This window comes from Argopecten irradians, chromosome 10 (genome assembly GCF_041381155.1).
Source record: "Argopecten irradians isolate NY chromosome 10, Ai_NY, whole genome shotgun sequence".
NCBI lineage: Eukaryota > Metazoa > Mollusca > Bivalvia > Pectinida > Pectinidae > Argopecten > Argopecten irradians.
In genome coordinates, this window is record NC_091143.1 from 35,931,165 (window position 1) to 35,952,082 (window position 20,918).

At 36.2% G+C, this 20,918-nt stretch overlaps 1 protein-coding gene across 1 annotated transcript in view; it reads right to left on the bottom strand.

Annotated features, from left to right (window-relative positions):
* Positions 1–860: 860 nt before the first annotated feature.
* The window catches only part of LOC138333767 (uncharacterized), a 30,260-nt gene continuing 10,202 nt past the window's right edge, over positions 861–20,918 (bottom strand). The window contains exons 3-13 of the mRNA XM_069282339.1: positions 18,821–18,928; positions 16,036–16,078; positions 15,321–15,396; positions 14,290–14,334; positions 13,851–14,030; positions 13,151–13,238; positions 12,019–12,171; positions 11,225–11,322; positions 10,101–10,294; positions 7,761–9,687; positions 861–7,574 (exon numbers count right to left, since the gene is read on the bottom strand). Of these exons, the coding sequence (XP_069138440.1) occupies positions 1,583–7,574; positions 7,761–9,687; positions 10,101–10,294; positions 11,225–11,322; positions 12,019–12,171; positions 13,151–13,238; positions 13,851–14,030; positions 14,290–14,334; positions 15,321–15,396; positions 16,036–16,078; positions 18,821–18,928 (8,904 nt within the window). The 3' untranslated portion in view covers positions 861–1,582. The remainder of the gene's footprint in view (positions 7,575–7,760; positions 9,688–10,100; positions 10,295–11,224; positions 11,323–12,018; positions 12,172–13,150; positions 13,239–13,850; positions 14,031–14,289; positions 14,335–15,320; positions 15,397–16,035; positions 16,079–18,820; positions 18,929–20,918) is intronic.

Genomic DNA, 20,918 nt, shown 5'->3' on the forward strand with positions numbered 1-20,918 from the left:
ATTTAATTGGCACATAGATAAACAACAAAATATATTATTTGTATGTAGAAAAAATATAACAAACATATTTACAGGTTTTTTTTGCAGATAACACAGGTTAATTATAAATGAAGATTATAATACAAAAATTATGTGTCTTAAATTGCATACATAAATATAACATACAAGAACAGTTTTGTTAAGTCCTAAAATCTAGGAATTTTAAAAACCAGACACCGACTTTCAGTAAATAACTTATTGTTTGTTGTTTTTATCATTTAATATAAAATACCTTTTAACATTTACTTACATCACGGATAAATGATTATCTCACGAAAAAATGTAGAAAATCTAACGAAAATCAGAATACTTTTCTACAAGTCAATATTTGAAATATTAATAGATGACAAGTTACCATTTCAAATCATTTATGTAAATATTGCACTGTTACGAAAGAAAACCTAGAAGTAAATGTATGAAACGTTTAGTCTAGTGTAGTAAGGACAGGACAGTACAAGGTCATAGTGATGTAACTTAAAGCAAGTTCAATCTCTATCATATCTTCATTTGGTAAAAGTTATCTGCCCTTGCAGGTACGTATTGATTATGATGTAATGTGTTTGTGAGCATAACATCATACTTTTTGGAGAAAACTACGTGAATTGCGCTCAGAAAATAATGACATCATAATCAATACCTAACTGAAAGGGAGTTAACACTATAATATGCAAAGACCAGATGCAGATCTCAACATTTCTTACCCCACAAACACAATTTATTCACTAGGCCCATGAGTGTTCATAATACAACTTCAATTCAAATAGAATACACCTGTCTACAAAGTTTACAGAAAAGAATTGCTTACCTATTTAGAAAACTATTTACCTTTTTAGAAAACCACCTATGATATCTTGACTCCTTTTCCTCGATCTCCAATTACTTGATTCTCCCAAGAATTTGAATGGTATATTTTGAATATTTTAATTTTTTTTTCAATTTTTAACATTGGTATATTTAAATAGAATCATGTAATTGTATCAAAGGGATTGTTAAAAACTCCATTCAAATTCCTCATTCAGATATAATTAGAAAATAAATATTTTTTTTTCTTGTTTAGATAACAAATAGTGACCTTCACATGCTTTTTATTACTGACGGTAATTAGTGATTTTATGTTTAAGAGACCTATGGATATACAATTCAAGATAGAAGCCTAATGGTTCTACAATTTGCAAGCTAGTCAAGAAAACAAATTAAAAAGAAATTACCCTTTTCTTAAAAACTTTAAATGGAATATAACTTCACTTGTTTAAGAATATCATGGCAAGGTGACTAAACAGGGCAATGTTACAGTTTTTGAATCAATCACCCCTGTAATTACATAATGAACTGCACCATTCTTAGAAATAGAAAAGTTCAAGTGAGTTTTCAGGGGTGAGTTAGTTAGGGCAGCACATGTTAGTGATATAAAATACCTAGATCTAACAGAAAAGGCACTCAATCACATTTATTTAGAAGCGTGACAAGTATGGCAGCCACCATTTTTTTTTCTACAAGATAACATCTATGTGAGAGAAAATTTTTATGAAGAATTGGGTCATTTCTAGAATCCAGTCGAAAGGTCGTATGTTAGAACAAAGATGGAGACGAGCCAGACAAGAATAAGCACCATGAGTTCAGCGAGGAGGTGAAGTACTGTTTTCGGCCGTTCCGATACTTCCTTTGTATCCCCACACAAATCAGTGTCTCCCCCAACGCCTTCATCCCTAAGACGACTAGCACTGCTATCTCGCTCTAACACCTTAGGGAGCGTTCCATCAGATTTTTTAGTTGAATTTTCATCTAGGTTTTTAGCACCTCTGAATTTTATCCCAGAATCCTCTTTGTTATCTTGAGCATGATTGTGAGTTTCCAATGGTTTATCAGAATCTGGGTGATGTGTTTTGTCTGCCCATATAATACGTCTACCACAGGAAGGTCGTGACGGAGAGGACGATTTTAACGATGAACGACGCGGAGATAATGGTGAAGATGAAGGGCTTGTAGATAAGGGTGGATCAGGTGATGAAGATGAATCATGAGATGCAAATGATGATGAGGTTGAATGAGTAGGATGTTTTTGGTCTGTGTTAAGTGATGAAGACGATTCTTTTGTCGGTGCTGATGATTTTGATAATGAAGATGAAGGTGTTATTGGTGCATATGGTGATTTCTGTGATTGACCAGATGGAGATGAATTTGATGAAGGGATTGTAGATGAGGGAGATGACATTTGTGGTGATACTTGTGATTTGAGATGTTCAGAGGAATGTGGTGATCTCTGATGACGATGAGAAGATGATTGTGATGATAGTGGGGATGATGATGAGATACCATCGGGCTGGACTGTAAACGTTACCCTGTTGGAAGATTTTGGAATGACTGACGGTTTGTCATCAGATCTGTGTTTAGCATCAGTTCCTTTAGAATCTGTGCTGCCATTAGCTGCCTTCTGTAAACTATTACAACTGTTGGAAATGATGCCCTGTACGTAAGACTTCACTGCAAGGACAGTGTCAGAATTAGGACTTTCAATTTTCTGTTCTTTTACTTTTCCTGGAATACCTTTTTCTTCACTTCGACTCTTATCAATTTGAGTTTCTTCCTCTGCAGTTTGAGCTAATGTTTTTGTTATCAAATCTTCTTCAACCTTTTGTGGAGCTGCCATTTGGTTGGCACTAGTTTCTGGTTTTAGTTCTGATGTTGGTACCGTCGATGGTACCTGATCTGGTTCGTCAACCTCTGCTACCGTTTCCTCTCCCTCCTGAATAGTTTCAACCACCGACTTCTGATCTTTAGGTTTCCCTCCACCTGTAACCTTTGACCTTGAGTACAATGAAGGTGACACAAGACTGAGGTAAAAGTCTGGTGCTTTCCTAACTGGCGCTTTTCCACTTTTTATTCTATCATGTAAACTTTCCCTATCATCTGTCCTAGGTCCTGATTTCAAAGTCGTGAGCTTCAGTTTCGGGTTTACACTATATGTTCCCCTTTCTTTTAACCTCATGGAAGGATCAAATTTAATGGCTCTTGGTTTTCCAGCCTGCCTCTCGCCCCATGACAAGCTCATTTCGGAGTTCCACGCCCGACGTAAGGGTATCTCAGGCATATCTGATGATGAAACTTCCTGTTTAGAACTGTGTCTCTTCAACACAAATTCTTCACCGAAATCAGATTCTGTGTCGCTCTTGTCTGCCAAGTCTCCTTTGGGCTCTGTAGGCATCACACTTGGGACAAACTTTTTCAAGTTATCAGCAGGCGATAATGATGGAGAATACTTAGAAACACCAGTTGGCACTTCTCTGCTACTTGTATTTTGCTTCTGAACTCCAATCACTTTAGAATCATCAACCTGTTTCTGTAATTGTTCTGTTGAAGACTTTGTAGATTCTGGAAACAGTGGCATTTTGTCATCATTGTTCTGATTGGGCGACTTGGGCATCAGTCCCAAGCCAGGATAGGGCTTAGGTATGCCATACAGCTTACTTTTCGCTTCCACTAAGGGCAGCATTTCTATTTGTTCTTGTGTGGATTGTAGGAAGGGCAATGTCTCTTTCTGATCATCTTTAGGGTCATCTTTACGTAACTCATCATCATCTTTACCAACATCTGAATCTAACTTGCTTGAACTACCAGGTTTCTTTTTGATATCAGTTGGTCCTTTCTCTGTTCGAGGTTTTTGTTCAAAGCATGTTAGAGGAGCTAAAGTTGGTAGTTCTTTAGTAATTGTCAGTGCTTTATCTTCAGTTGATACCCTTGATTTATCAGTAAATGTTTTGGCTTTGTCTGAAGGTGTCTTCACTGCATTAGTTTGTTCATTGTCAGTAGATGTCATAGTTTTGTCAGTCTGTCTTTTGTCAGTCAGTGTCTTGGTTTTGTCAGTCTGTCCTTTGTCAGTCAGTGTCTTGGTTTTGTCAGTCTGTCCTTTGTCAGTAGGTGCATTGATTTTGTCAGTCTGTACATTCTCTATAGGAGGAGTCTTGAGTTTGTCAGTTGGTGTCTTTGGTTTGTCAGTTGGTGTCTTGAGTTTGTCAGTTGGTGTCTTTGGTTTGTCAGTTGGTGTCTTGGGTTTGTCAATTGGTGTCTTGGGTTTGTCAATTGGTGTCTTTGGTTTGTCAGTTAGTGTCTTGGGTTTGTCAGTCTGTCCTTTGTCAGAAGGTGTCTTGTTTTCGTCAGTCTGTATATTGTCTACAGGTGTCTCGGTTTTGTCAGTTGGTGTCTTGGGTTTGTCAGTCTGTCCTTTGTCAGACTTACTTTTATCAGCCATGTCTTTTTTTGGTATCTTGAGCTTATTTGACTTATTTGAACTTGTTGGTTCTTTGCCTTTGTTGTTTGTTTTTTCTTCTCCTTTTGGTTTAGTGAGAGAGGACACATCTACATTTGATGATAGAACTGGCTGGAACTCTTGAAGGATTTCTGAAGGACCTCTCGAGAGTCTATCAGTAGTCCAATACTTTTGTTCACTCTGAGGTAACGTACGAGCCTCCATGAAGAAGTCCATCACCTCTATTTCTTCTTCATCCTGTACTTTCTCTTTCACACTAATATTTACACCTTTTACCTCCAAGTCTTTTTCTTTTTTCTCTTCTGTCTGTATTTTAGGAGTTGGCATCTGAACGTTATTGTGCCCTAAGTCATCAGCGACCCCAAGTGGCATAAAGAGCTCTCCTGGGTCGATTGTGGCTCCAATAGGTGTTTCTTTTGATTCCTCACCTCTGACCTCTGACATTTCTGTCATAAGGTCATCCACCAGCTTTTCAATAGACTTCCTGTTTTCCTTAAATGCATCACTGCTAGCTGCATCATCAACTGTTAGCCGATTCGATTGTTTTCTCTCGCTATCTTTCTTCACGGGACTAGTATCAAATTTCCGTTTGATCACGACAGCACTGTTAAAACTCCTGTTCAACAGATCCTCATCATCCTCATCACCACTGACACTCAGACGAATGTTCTCACACACCTCAATACTACGCGGTCGGATGGGCAGACCAGGTTTTGTCTCGCTCTCCAACCGAGGTTCCTGACCTGAACTATGCCGCCTCATGAGAGATCCATTGGTCTGAACGCCAAGACCTTTCCTCATGGAGTTTGACCTTCTCAACTCTGGCTCTTTATCATCTGACTTTGAGAGTTCCTTTGCAAAGGTTGGAGACTTGGAGCGACTTATTGTTGGTGCTTCTGACTTCACGTCCTTCCTCTTTTGAACAGACCCAACCTCTGGCATCATGACTGATTCCATTTTAGGAACATTTGATACAGTAACTGGTTTTTCCTCCAGCATAAACACCTGGTCATCTGTCGACTGCTTATCATCACTTGACTCACTTGATTTTCTCTTATTTGTTCTCTTCTCACGTCTTCTCTTTCCATGTTTGGAATTTGATGAAGTGACAATTTTCTCATCTTTTGGAGTTGGTCTATCTTCCTTTTCCTGTTTAGTTTTGTTGGGATCATAAACCAGATAAGAATCTCCCATGTCTGTACCTCGTATGTCTTGCAATGTAGATTCCAGATCCTTAGGTACAGGTACCATGTCTCTACTTGAATCTTTCTTTGGTGAGACGACATGCTTCTCTTCCAGTGAATAAGTGTAAGCAAGCCAGTCCTTAAATTGATGATGCGATTTCTTCTCTGCACGGTCTGAACGCGTTTCCTGATAATTTCTTGGCATATTTTTATAGTTAGGGTTTTTCTTTAAAGGTATCTCCTGCCTGACATCATCAAAAGATGAATTTACAGAAACATTATCAAAGTCATCCTCAGTTGATTTCTTCCTAGATTTCTTTTCACTTTTCTCTACAGAGTGTTCTTGTGTAAAATAGGGGTTCTTTCTTAGTGGGATATCAGGTCTAACATCTGTTGCGTACACCTCATCGGAATCTTTGATATTACATCCAAATTTATCTAATGCCTCCTCAAATGTTTTTTTATCTTCAAGACCAATCCCCTGATTATTTTCTGAAAGCTCAGCTGATCTTCGCTTTTCAGCTTCATTCTTAGCCACAGCTTCATCTATGGATACTTCTCTGTGTACAATGGGGTTGCTGATTTCTGGTATGGTATAGGGGTCTCCAACTTTTTGTCCAATGGGGTTTCTTATTTCTGGTATTGTATATGGCTCTCCAACTCTTTCTACAATGGGGTTACTGATTTCTGGTATTGCATAGGGGTCTCCAACTTTTTTTACAACAGGGTTTCTGATTTCTGGTATTGTATAGGGGTCTCCAACTCTTCCTATAATGGGGTTTCTGATTTCTGGTATTGTATAGGGGTCTCCAACTCTTCCTATAATGGGGTTTCTGATTTCTGGTATTGTATATGGGTCTCCAATATAATGTTCCTTTGGCTTTGTTGATGTTCTAGGCTCCTCATAGCTATCTGAAGATTTTTTCCTAGATTTCTTTTTATGTTTGCCTTTTGACCTTGGCTTGTCAGCAGATGAGTTGTTTGCTTGTGATTTATTGTTATCAAATGACCTTGACATGGCATTGTCAACAGATGACTCTTTTGACCTTGGCATGACATTGTCAACAGATGACTCTTTTGACCTTGACATGGCATTGTCAACAGATGACTCTTTTGACCTTGGCATTACATTGTCAACAGATGACTCTTTTGACCTTGGCATGACATTGTCAACAGACGATTCTTTTGACCTTGGCATGACAACATCAAATAATGTTTCCTTTGACCTTGGTATGTCATTGATAGATGTTTCCTTTGACCTTGGTACAATCTCATCCATGGACGTTTCTTTTGACCTTGGCACAATGTCATCGATAGATGTTTCTTTTGACCTTGGCACAATATCATCTATGGATGTTTCTTTTGACCATGGCACAAGGTCATCTATGGATGTTTCTTTTGACCTTGATACAATGTCATCGATAGATGTTTCTTTTGACCTTGGCACGATGTCACCTATGGATGTTTCTTTTGACCTTGATATAATGTCATCGATAGATGTTTCATTTGACCATGGTACGATGTCATCAATTGATGTTTCTTTTGCCTTTGGTACAATGTCATCAATTGATGTTTCTTTTGACCTTGGCACAATGTCATCAACAGATGTTTCCTTTGACCTTGGTACAATGTCATCAATTGATGTTTCTTTTGACCTTGGTACAATGTCATTGATGGACGTTTCCTTTGATCGTGGTACAATGTCATCAATTGATGTTTCTTTTGACCTTGGCACAATGTCATCAATTGATGTTTCCTTTGACCTTGGTACAATGTCATCAATTGATGTTTCTTTTGACCTTGGTACAATGTCATCAATTGATGTTTCTTTTGACCTTGGTACAATGTCATCAATTGATGTTTCCTTTGACCTTGGAACAATGTCATCAATTGATGTTTCTTTTGACCTTGGCACAATGTCATCAATTGATGTTTCCTTAGACCTTGGAACACTGTCATCAACTGATGTTTGTTTTGACCTTGGCACAATGTCATTGATGGACATTTCCTTTGATCGTGGTACAATGTCATTGATGGACATTTCCTTTGACCTTGGTACAATGTCATTAATAGATGTTTCCTTTGACCTTGGTTCAATGTCATCAATTGATGTTTCCTTAGACCCTGCTGCAATGTCATCATCGACGGACATTTCTTTTGACCCTGGCACAATGTCATCGATAGATGTTTCTTTTGACCTTGGCACAATGTCATCAATTAATGTTTCCTTAGACCCTACTGCAATGTCATCATCGATGGACATTTCTTTTGACCTTGGTACAATGTCATCAATTGATGTTTCCTTTGACCTTGGTTCAATGTCATCAATTGATGTTTCCTTTGACATTGGTTCAATGTCATCAATTAACGTTTCCTTCGATTTAGGTGCCATTCCCATTTTTTCCGTAGGTTTCTGATCATCAACAAATGGTTCATCTCTAAAAGGTTCCTTCTCATCCTTTCCTCCTTTGGAGATTACATCAGCCCTATCCATTCTATCAAAGGAAACACTGTTGTCACTATCTTTCATTGACCGTGTGAAATTTCTATTGAAATCTTCATGTTTGTCATCTATGCTTTCTTTATCAATTCGATCAGAAGCTGGAACCGTTTCCTGTGTGTGCTTCCTTCTCATTTTGGGTGAAATTTCCAGCTGTTGACAAACAAATTGTTCTGGAATTGTTTCCTCTTCAAGAGGTTCTTCCACAATTCGACTGTCAGGCTTTTTCGGAGTTGAGGAAGTAAACAAACTGCTCTGATCTTTTGAATTCTGAAATATTTCTTTCTTATCATCATTGATCTGATTTGAAACTTTGGGAGATTCATCAAAATCCTGCACAGTATCAAGAAACTGGTCATCCTCATAATCCTCATCTGCTGCGACTGTGTCTGGGATTGGGGTTTTAGGCAAGGGCGGGGCAGTGTTTTCATCATTAAAGCTATCTAATTCAGATGTCATTTTAGCAACAGAGAAGAGTTTAGAATCATCTAAGGATACAAGAGAGGTGAAAACGTCCGTGTCGGAGTCGTCAGAGGAAGAACTGTAAGAGTACGCTAATCGTGATGGTGTGCTTGCGTCAGTGTCTACATCTAAACTTTGGCTTCTAACGGGTATTTTTGATTGCTCAGATGGTGCAGTTCTTTCTGGATGTACAAGTTCTTCATTTACATAAACTGCGGGGAGACTTTTATAGACAGGTGACTCAGGTCTTTCTACCGATTTTTTCTTATCTGATTTACTAATTGGTTTTAACGAAGGAAGGTCTCTAGGTGAATCTATTGCAATATGGTTTCCCTTACAGGGTTTATTTTTACTTGATTCAAGTTTTACTGATCTGGGTTCAGAAATGACTTCTCTACTATCTTCCGACGATACTTCTGAATCGGAAAAATATCTTTGAAGTTTTGGAACATCTTGTGACCACTCATAACCCAAACTTTCCAGTTCTGTGGTTGGTGAAGGGAATTGGTGACGGTCGGCAGCTTTTTCCTTGTCTTTTTTGGTGCGAGCAGCATTTACCGACAATTCGAAAGGTTTTCTTGTGTTTTTCCCATTGGAAGACTTTCCCTTGCCTCCCTTGCGAAACCTTGACCCCTTTTTCTCGTCAAATGACACTGACTTCTTTTTCGATAATTTACTTGCACTGTCTGCATTGCTTTCAAAAAAATCGAGATTTGGATGCGAGTTAAGCGAATCTAAAGAGACACTGTTAGTTGAAGTGGACCCAAGGTGATGCGACTTCCGAGGGTCTGACAAGCTTTCTTGGTTATATGACAAGGTACATACCATGCTTTCGTTAAGGGGAGGCTTCTCTGGCAAGCTTCCCGAGTCCTCGTCGCTTTCTCTGTGCTGATGTGACCGGTCGACATTGTTTTGCTCTTGTTGTTTCTTTGCAGCCATCATGACTGCAGCCAGCGGAGTTTGGATTGCGTGAATCTTTTCCATCCGACTTTTTCTATCCCCTGGTTCCTCCTCATGCTCGTCGTTACTGTGGTCACGACTGCGGTCGCGACTGTGGTCACGACTACGGTCGCGACTGTGGTCGCGACTGTGTCTGTCTTCTTCATATCGGTCCTCTGGCTCATGATCTGACTCTACTGGACGTTTGTTTTCAATGTAGCGATTGTCGTCCTCGTTTGGGGTCCTCGAACGCTTTTCTGGGACTGGTAAATCTCGAGGAGGTTCAGGGCGATATACCTCTGAAACAGTCAAGTGGTTATTTTAAAAATTTATCTTTATCAAAATCTGCATGCATATCTATAGTTCAGATACGTAATAAGAGCTTATCAGTTATGGAATTTTTATCTGACCTAAATGTTGAGGCAGAAAAAGTTTCTATTTTAAAATATTTTCAGAATCTTCCTTTTTACTGTGTTTTTAAGAAATTTTAAGTCATAACTGTTAGTCAATGCACCATCATAATCTAGTCTTGATTTCTCGAAACAAAAGCGACAATTTCAGTCAAAAAAGAAGTCATGGTAATATATATATATTTGGATCAACATTTTTTACCCTAGAAAATGGAAAACAGAAGTCCAAAGTTCATTTTCTAAATTAAATTTTCTTTAAAATCTGATCATGAATTTATTAATGTATTAACTGTGCCACCCACCATCACGAGGTCTGCGTGTAGGTCGCCCGCCGTAGGTCGCTCTCCGACTGTGAACTCTGTCAAAATAGGGCGAGGGACGATCGACAGAGGCCATAGCCTGTTTGGTCTGGAACTGGGTACGTCCAGAGTATCGGAACCTAGACCCGAAACGTGGGAATGTTTTCTTGGCCTGGGGCATTTCAATTTCTCTAAATCTGTAAAAGAAATTTCAAATGTCTTCAATGAAAGATTTACATCAACAAAACTACAGTGCATTATTCTAAAATTAATCAAAGGATTTTAGTTTTGGTCAAACTAAATTAGTTTTTTTCAAAATTTTTGAAACTTTTTTCATAAACCTGAAAATAATACACAAAAGACAGAAGTAATATTCACTGAAATTTCAAGAAAAGGCAGTAGGTGATTTACTATAAAATTACATTAAAAGAAACAAGAATGAATAATACTTGAAGACTTGATGTTTCAAAAAAAAACTTCAAGATTTGGTGTTTCAACAAGACTTGAAACAGGTGTTCTCATATAAAGATGATTTGCACAAACAAGAGTGTTTCCTTGTGAGAGGGAGATATGATTACCAGAACAGAGACTTCATGCTCCCTAAGGCCAAAAAAAATTAATTGTTAGTTTCTCAGGCCACTTTTTTAAAAAGTCAGTGCGGGCGGTGGGAATATTTTTTTATTTTTTATTTCTCTGAAAACAAATGCGGCAGATAACATTTTATTTTTTTCTCACTTGAAGGACATGAAAATCAATGAAAACACGTGTAGAAAATGTAAATTCTTACTCAGTCTTTAAAAACAGCTTTTAAATATCTCAATCGTCACTATATCCAAAGAAAACCAGTTGTAAATACATAATCCTGGGAGGAAACATTCCGTTTTGAGCAAATGCTGACATCGGCAGCCATTTTTTACCAGAAATGAAAGGTGCATACTAAAATTGGAGCCAATTTCCGGGTGCGTTTTCAAATGGAAATTTCGGGCGAGTTTGAATGGAAATTTGGGGTGTGTTCGATGCGGGGGTCTTGATTTTAATCAAGGGGGGTAAATGTCGATGCGGCGGGGCCTGAGAAACTAAGAATTAATTTCGTTTGGCCTAATTTTGACAGTTATGCCCAAACTTACCTGAAGAAGGAGTGATGTTCTACACAAATCTTCCACAGCCTCTTGGCGTGTTTTACGGATTCAAGCTTAAAGCCAACCTGACTCTGGAAATCTTCAAACTGGTCAAATAAAATGACAGAAATATTTTAGTATCATAAGAAACAAAATTAATTTATAGTAATTCTTAGTTGCATATACTGCTGCTTTACCTAATCATTCCATCTTTACATATTTAAGAGTTGTCTGCCCTTCTGGGTAGACATTGATCATGCCGTTTTCGATTATACTGTTTGACTGGTTGGACCGATAGCCAGTTGTTCATTTATGAATTAAACAAGGACCTTGTGATTTTATATTGTTTTCAGACGAGCCTTGACAAAGCCCTCACAGGCCTGTATCAAAAACTGCAGGTCCCGGTCAGGATTTATACTGGAAATAATTACTTTAACAAACAGTCCATTGGTTGTTCCGAATAAACAAAAACAGCCCAGGTGTTTGTCAAGAGTAATGTCATATTTTCTCGAAAAAACAAATCAAGAGTTTCGCTAACAAAATAATGACGTCAAAATCATTACCTTCTTGTAATATAGATAATTCGGTAATATCCAAAGACAGAATTGCTTGGTGAATGGAATTTTGAACATGTCTTTTTACCATTTTGAATTAATATTATGCTTACAGAGGTATTTCACTTATTATAACTGTAAAATTGAGCATTATCAATAATTTGAATTTATTAATAAGTGTGTATATGGTTATGATAAACACAATTTTCTACACACATGTATACAATTCTGTATAACTTAACTACTGACCTCCCCTGGCCGCAGTTTAATATAGAACTTGCTCCTCCTGTAGGACATTTTAAGGACCTTCGGCCAGACAAAGCGGTTGATTTGTAGTTTATCTTTGAACACCAACAGGCCGGTGGCACACACTCCCAGCTGGATAACGACACCCTCAGCATCCTGGTCACACAAACAAACATTTTAACAATAATTCTTTAAGTTACATACATGTAGGGGATTGTGATGACTGAGTGTTTAAAGAACTACCATTATATCACTTTCTTTCCATGTTTTGTTTGAAAACCATAACCAGATAAATCACCAGGTGACTGACTACAGGTTGGTGGTTTTTGTAAGGGTACTCTGGCTTTCTTCTCTTTATAATCTAGCATTAAGAAAGGATTAATACCACCTCAAAAATCTAACAAAAAAAACATAAACATGTGTTGTGAAGACCTAGTTTAAATTTTGTTTTAATTCTACTTGAGCTATATAACATTTCAGCTTTACATTTAGAAGACTTAAATGAGTTTTATTTTTAACTCAAACAGATCTGACAACAGAGCTAAAAATTCTTAATTTCTAAATTCAATAACAAAGCAAAATCAACTCAAAGATAGACTCTAGAGTATAAATGAAATGAAGAAACTGCAAGCTATTTTAGAATATGCAGTCAATTAACTTAACATTAATTGTTTCTGAATAATTTTAATTGGTAACCATCTGCTGTAGTTAGATTTAAGGATATGGGATAAAGAGTGTTGCTAAATCATCAATATTTTCTACTGTATTTTACCTTACTGTTTAGTCAGCCATTGATTACCAGATAATCTATTATGTACATGGTCTAACACCACCAGCTGTATGAATTATTGATCATCCCTGGTGGTACAGCCTTCTGGTGTCTTGAAGTATTTACTTTTTATATTACAAGGTGTTCAGATTCTTCTTAATCACTTTTTAAACTCCTTTGTGGATGTTTGAGGAGAAAATGATTACCATATAGCTAGTAATTTTGGTATGGCCAACATTTTCACTATTTTGCACGATATTGATATGATCACATCAATAAAATCCTGACCTCAAACACACCCAAATACCCCTTTTCACAATCATTGTCCCAAATAATCCATAAATACAGAACTAATCTAACATTTACCTTTGCATCGTGAAGTTCCACACCATAATTACTAAGTTTCTTTGCATTTTCAAGGAACCGCAATTCTGCCTCCTCTGGCGTTTGTCCCCTGAAATAAATCATATTTTATTTACACGTCTATATTATTCTTCACATGAATTTCTTTTTTTTTTGTATGAACAAAAAAAATTACACCTCACACTTTACCATGATATGGTAGGCTCAATAACTATGGTATACATTTGAAAAATTTATGATTTTTCTCAGACTTCAAATAATTGTATTCTTTTCTAATGTGGTTGAACCTCCTGAATAAATCTTATAGCATGAATACTGTATCTAATTTTAAGTATTTTGTTGGTCTCAACTAAATTAAAGTATTCTTAACTCAAATTCTTGGTTAAACACCAAGCTTTATCATGGTCCAATGATTTTAGGCTTATGAAGTTCACTGTATTCCGACTTTGTATACTACAGATTGATACAGAGTTATTTGCACTTGGAGGAAGGTATTGATTTAGATGTTATGTGTTTAATTTCGGAGCACAATGTTATCTTTCTCAGAGAAATCAAAGCACACTCCACTGCAAATGTCACAATGGATACCAACCAACAAGGGCCGATAACTCTGTCAAATTGGTATGTGTAAAAGCGAAATAATGTTTTTGAGATTGCGTTTTATTGTTTCTGAGTCAGGTAAATGCTTGAAGTCTGAACTTACTTGTGTGTTTTGTGTAGATCGCAGATCTTTTTTAATAGTTCTCGGTCCTGGTGTGGTGCGAACTGGATCTTCCTAAGGTAGTCTAACCCGCGACCGAACTCCTCCACATCGTAGTCACCTAACTCTGATTGGACAGTGTATGACCCCAGTAATGTATAGGTCACAAAGGAACAAGGCAGTCTGTCAAACACAAGTACAAGTTAGCACATACTGCTGAAAATGTCTATGGTTCAAATTTAAGTTGATTTAACTAAAGTTGGAGCAAACCATCTACTTTAATTTGCATTAATGCCTATTTTGAAAATGGGGGAAAATATAGATATTATATTCACCGTTTAAAATCAAGAAATTTCCAATACTTCAGAACTTACATATTTTCTATTTAGTTGTCTCCCTTGAAGCATATTTATAATTAATGAGAATTAAATCAAGTACTCACTTTTCACTGACAATGTCTCTTCTGATTTGGAGACACAACTGATACCTGAAAATAAATTCAATATTCAAATCATTACAAAATTACACAGTTGATATCATTATAACGAGATGTTTTCAAATATTCTTATTTAGATATATACTCAAACTTCAAAATCTCACAAAAATGCTGATTGGTGAAAAATTTGTGTATCATGATGAATAATACAGCCATGATATGGTTTTCCTTTCTTTATACCCGGTATATAGAATTTGAATACCTATATTGAAAGAATTAATCATTGCATAATCAAAACTTAATGAAAATCTTCTAAAGGCAAAAAGTGACAAATTTAGAAAAAGTGACAAATTAAGAAATAGTGACAAATTAAGACAAGAGGCCCAGAGGGCCTGTATCGCTCTCCTGGTTTGTAATGCCAAGTAATGTTTTAAATACAGGTTCATTGTTTCTTTTCTGAAGGAATTTGAATATTTACCTCTAATTCCCCTATTGGGCGCCACCCCTCCTGCCCCCCGGGGGTCAGAGCCAAAATTTATACAAGTTCTGTTCTCCTTCCCCCATGGATGTTTGTGGCCAAATTTGGTTACATTCCATGCAGAACTTTATGACTAGTAGCGATTTAAAGGATTTACCTCTATTTCCCTTATTGGGCCCCCCAGGGGGGTCAGTGCCAAAATTTCTACAAGTTCCGTTCCCCTTCCCCCAAGGATGTTTGTGGCCAAATTTGGTTACAATCCATGCAGAACTCTAGGACAAGTAGCGATTTATAGGATTTACCTCTATTTTCCCCTATTGGGCCCCGCCCCTCCTGCCCCCGGGGGATCAGAGCCAAAATTTATACAAGTTCTTTTCCCCTTCCCCCATTAAGAAATAGTGACAAATTAAGATACCCTCTAAACCAGGATCTATACTACAGTATATTTGAAATTTGAAATTTGTCGGTATGCTAATGGCAAATAAAGCATGTCAATATTTTCAAGGTAACCCCTCAAAAACTTTTGAATCAATAAACAAAACAAATACAGGTTAATTACCTCGTAATATCCTCATGAAGTTGCTGCGGGTCTGGAGGATAAAATTTCACTTCAAAGTTGAACTCCCATGCACCACCTGGGAAATAGAACAGGACATTGGATAAACACGGTTTTACAAATATGTATGGTCTTATTCCTGTCAAAAACAGGCTTAAGTTTAAAATTTCAACATGGGTTATTTAAGCATTGAACGTCTTTCAGTTGGCATTCATAGCCACTATGAATGCAAACTGGACAGAGACAAATTCCATGAGGCGCGCTAGCGCTTCATCTTGAATTTGCCTCTGTTTCGTTATCGTCATGGATGGAACAGTCATTTGAACAGCATTCTTCCGTAATCGCTGGCACGACAATTGTGACGACACACTGATAATAACGTTTTAATAAGCACTTGAAGTTCATTGTCTATATGACTGCCAACTGCGCTTGGTAAGGTTACATAGTGGAACTGCAGTGAAAATGTAAATATATAGTGGAAATAACATGTTTTAGAGAATCAGAGTCTGAACTCTGAACTTTGAAATTACAGAGAATAAATCCAATAATCAAAGAAAAGCTGTTTCAGAGATTTTTTTTGGATTTTTTTGGGGTCTTATTGTCAAACAAGTGATCTTTTTTCTTTTCTTTTTCCATTATCTAAACTGTACCAATGTCCATACATATTTTAGATGATACATGTATAATATAACTGTGACAGCGATTTGTCTTTACTTACTTTTTATCTGTTTGGATAGTTTCTTCAGTGTATTCACCCAATTCTACAATAAAAAACCCATATTTTACTGGAGTATAAAAAGCACTGGTAACAAATTCATAAACATTTGACAACCATATGCAACTGTTATGTCTATGTATGAAGAAAACAGAGGTATCTTATCAAGACTGTACATCAAGTGAAGACAAAATTACGGTAAATCCCTTTAATAATTTTTTTTTTTTTCAAAGCCTTACATGGCCACAAATTTGCAATGCAACCACATAATCCTGGGTAGATTTAGACCAGTTATATTTTCAAGTGAAATCCCGTTTTGTTTTTAGATCTGCAAGCTTCATCCAAACACTTCCTGTTGGTACATGAAATGTTACATATTTTTTAGTTAATGTAATATAATTGCTGCATTAAAAGATAGCATCAGCTTTTAAAGAAATGTGCTGACTATCTTTACAATGGGAAGGAAACCAACAGTCCAACCAGGATGTGATCAATTTACAGGTGTTTCAATTACTATATTTGAATAAATTTGTAAGTAAGCTTGAAACTATTAATGTTCATATCAAGCAAGCGGACCATGTACAGTTATATAACTTTTCTACCTTTCAAAATGATTCCTCAAATGTAGCTATGACACCTATTCCTTGTATAAAGATAATTACTATTGACCAAAAAAATGTTATACTATTGACCAAAAAAATGTTATGTGCTTTTGATCAAAAAATGCAATTACTGTCGACCAAAAATCTGCAATCTATGACTATGAGTTTCGAGATAATAAAATTATGTGATAGTATTTGTGATGTCATAAGGTTATAATGCCACTTAAAAAGGGATCATGTTATAATTGAAAGTTATTTTACAATCTCAAAACCCCATTGTATCATAAAGGTTACACTTGAAATTTGGTGAACCCCTGGTCACTATATAACTTTTAATTCCTTGACCTTTGATAATTCATGCACCCCTCAAGACACATTTGAACTCTTCTAATTCAAAGGATATAGCTAGCAGCTGGAAGAGTTCATTATGAATTTTCAGGGGAGAATGAGTTAAGGATCTTTTTATTTATCCTTTACCTACATGTTACGGTATATAATTCTGTCCACTGATTATTCTTTGTCATGAAGTTTATCATTTTCTATTGTTGACGCTCGTAAACGCTTGTCAGAGAGTAATTTGAAGAATGTTTAATGAATATCTAAACATATGTATTCTTAGCTATCCACCCATCTTTTAAGAGTAACTCTTTTAGAATAGTAATGTGAAGAAAACAAATTTTATACCTGACTGACTTTTATACACATGCAATTGTAACTTGAGAAATTTCACGCATTCGTTTCTGTAACCCAAACCACACATTTTATGTCAATAGTTTCCCTCAATGACAAATTCAGTTTTGGTTGTCATAACAACAAGACTTGTATCCCTGTTGCTTGGTTACCACAATAGGAGGACCAGTATGATCATGAGGTGCTTGGTTACCATAACAACAAGAGTTAGACTTATTTATCTGACTCTGATATATAATCTTCTATAGAAGATCTTCTTACAACACTGAATCTCTGGTTACACCCTCAATATCTGTGACGGATCTCTGATTGGTTTTATGTATATCTCTTGTATGCCTATGTTATCGGAACTCAGATAAGAATCGGTAGGTTGGTAAAACCGTATAGATGATTCAAATTAATTCCAGATGATTCAAAGCATTGGTTTAGTCACAATTGTGCAGCGGCTTGGTCAATATCTATAGAGCTTAACAGATTCCTGAAACATTGACTTCATAAGATGATTTTTTTTTATAAATTCCTTCAGTATCATTTTCAAACAGAAGATGAAACTAGCCCATAATATGTCAGGTAATAACTTATCTATTGATTATCTTATCACCATAAAATATTCTGCAACATCCTTTCTGTTATATTATATAAATGCTTTATATCAATTGTTCTTGATGACAGATGTCCATAAAGATAATGGATAACAAACAAACAAACAAAAAATTGAGAGGATGTACATTGTAGCTGTGTAAACTGTGAAAAAACATTTGTATGTCTATAAAGATTACGCCTACAACCTGTAAAAGTGATTTGTCAGTTTAATATGACCGGCCTAGAAGACATTTAGATGTTACAGTTATTTTTCCTAACAGATTTCCTAGTGCACAGCTGTTAAAGATGTCTTCTAGGGCTCAGTAGATAATTAATTAATGTACTGAAACATTTTTTCATTATTTCTTCACGGTTCTTGTTTAGTACATTCAGTAAAAAGTATTTCACATGCAGCTTACGCCTCAAGGAATTGCATTTTGGAAGCATGAACAGAACAAATAAAGATTAAAGAGTCTGCAGAAGCTTCTTGACTGAACAATTATGAATGAAATTAATTTATAGCCTACCAGGTATGTTATGTTTTTGATGCAAACAAAAATTGCATGCAGCCAATTAATGCTTGCTTGCTAATGCTATGCTTGCACAATGTCTGATTTCATTTACAGAAAACCTTAACTAACAGCTTGAGGAATTAATTTGAGGCAAGCTACCATATTCGACCCAATAAGGGCCTATGTCCCTATAAGCACCCCTCCCCTTTTTGAGGCCTCCATTTCAATTGCCTGGGAATAAAACCAAAACTATCAAAACTGTATAGGTTTGCAATAATTTCGTCTTATCAAGCACCTTTTCATTTTTTTTTGGATTTTTTTTAAACACCCTGGGCGTTTATTGGGTTAATGTTGTATAAGGTATATATGTAGCTGAAGAATATAATACAGGGTGCACCTTACCTTCAATCCTGTTGAAGAATCTGTGTAGGACAGTCCGAAATAATCTTTTTCTAGCACATCCAAATGGTCACAGACTTTATCAAACAGTATACAGCCTACTGCTCTTTTCTGTAACATACAAAACATGACATTTAAGTATCAGCATATTGAAAAGTCAGTGTCAAAAATGTTTCTGTTGAATTTCATAGAAAACAATCCATGAGAATTCCTGTGAGCACCCAAAAATCTGCTAATATTATGACCAATAATTTTTAACAAATAAGTTTTCCCAGAGGAAAATAAGCGATTATTCAGAGTATTCAATTAGGCAGAGTTGGGATTCACTACACAGTGTATAAGACATATACATGAATTATACACATTATAAAAAATGCCACATCAACAGAAAATTGTGTCAAGAAGCTCAAGCCTTTAAGTTGACTTACAAATGTATGTCGGTAAAAAATGCCATTTCCTTCGAAATACTTCTCTTGGTCCCAATTGCAATATACACAATGATAAAATTTAAAGGATTACATTATTAGGATGACTGTTAAGGGTTTGGTGATGTGTGTGAGGGCAAGATGGGGATAAGACTGCTAGTCGATACATGTATATATATTTGATTCATGATCAAGGATCTCTTTTCTAACTGGACAAATTTGTGGAGAGATAGAATCCATGCTCCTCATCCTAATAGAGACATCTCTGTTTTAAGTTAATGACAGATATGTACATGTTTTAACCTTGACTCAAAAAGTAATGAATAATTAAGTAGCTTATCATAATTGCAGGTTTCTCTGATAGTAATTAAATCAAATCTAATTATTATTACCGTTTGATAAGCTCCAACTTATGATGTTTGTGACAAATCTACAGCTTCCCTAAAATACATTGTCACAAACATTAGAAAGTGAGACTAAATGTACTCAAGCCGTGTCAATTCACCATCTCAAAACTCCTGTATTAATTACATAATCATTTTGCAAATTGGAAAGACAAAATATTTGTTATATGACAAAAACTAAATAATAAAAACTTTAATTGAATCATTACTGCCTTATTTGGAATGTTTACTTTAAGGAAAGGTAAATGGTACATTACAAAAAATATAAAACTAATTGTGTAAGAATGTCCCTTTTACGACCAGGTAAATTCTCATACATGCATCGCATGTCATTAACAGACAATATAGATGTCATCAACTATATCAGCACATATGAATGCACTGTTGTACCTTACATCTCCTACACTATGTTAGAATTGACAACTACATGCTCCGACTAATCCAAACATCCCGAGGCCAGATAAATGTACAATAATCGTGGAGCGATAATGACCCCAGATGGTTGTGAATAAAACCAACAACCGTAAATAGGAATGTACCTGTATTTACAATATATAGACTTTAACACAGGACCACATAAAGGTGAACCTAAAATGCACACCATATACAGGAGACCTAAATAAAAAGTTGGTCCAATTATCATGCAATTATTTTTGTACGGGAAATTCACAAGTCTTTAAAGTACTAAATACTTCCAACCATGTGATAATGGAGTTAAATATATCATGATCCATTCATCACTAATGACACATTTAGGCTCTTCTTAATCAAAGACTAGACCAGTCCATTATGAAATTTGAGGGGTAAATGATTTAATCTGTGACTGCAGTGCCTAATCTCATTCATCATGGATTTATCTTTGTGAAACATCAGTCAAAGTTGTATGGAGCTCGGGAGGAAAGCTAGAGTACTCGGAGACAAAACCACCGACCTTCGTTCTGTACTGAAAATAGCCCAATAACATGAGGGTTTGTAACTGGAGACCTGGAGGAGAAGGGCTAGAGTTGATATATATATATATATGATAAATTGGAACACTTTAACCACTCAGGCATAACTCCCCCACTCATTCTATTCCATCTTTGCATATTGCAGAGATACCTCCATTGCGGGTAGGAATCTTATCGTGACGTCATCATTTTGTGTGAAAAAATTCCCATCGTTTTCTCAGAAAAGTATGACGTTACGCTAGCAAACAGATAACGTCACAATCAAGACCTTCCAGCAAGGGCAGATAACTCTGTAATATGCAAATACAGGATATGGCCCAAA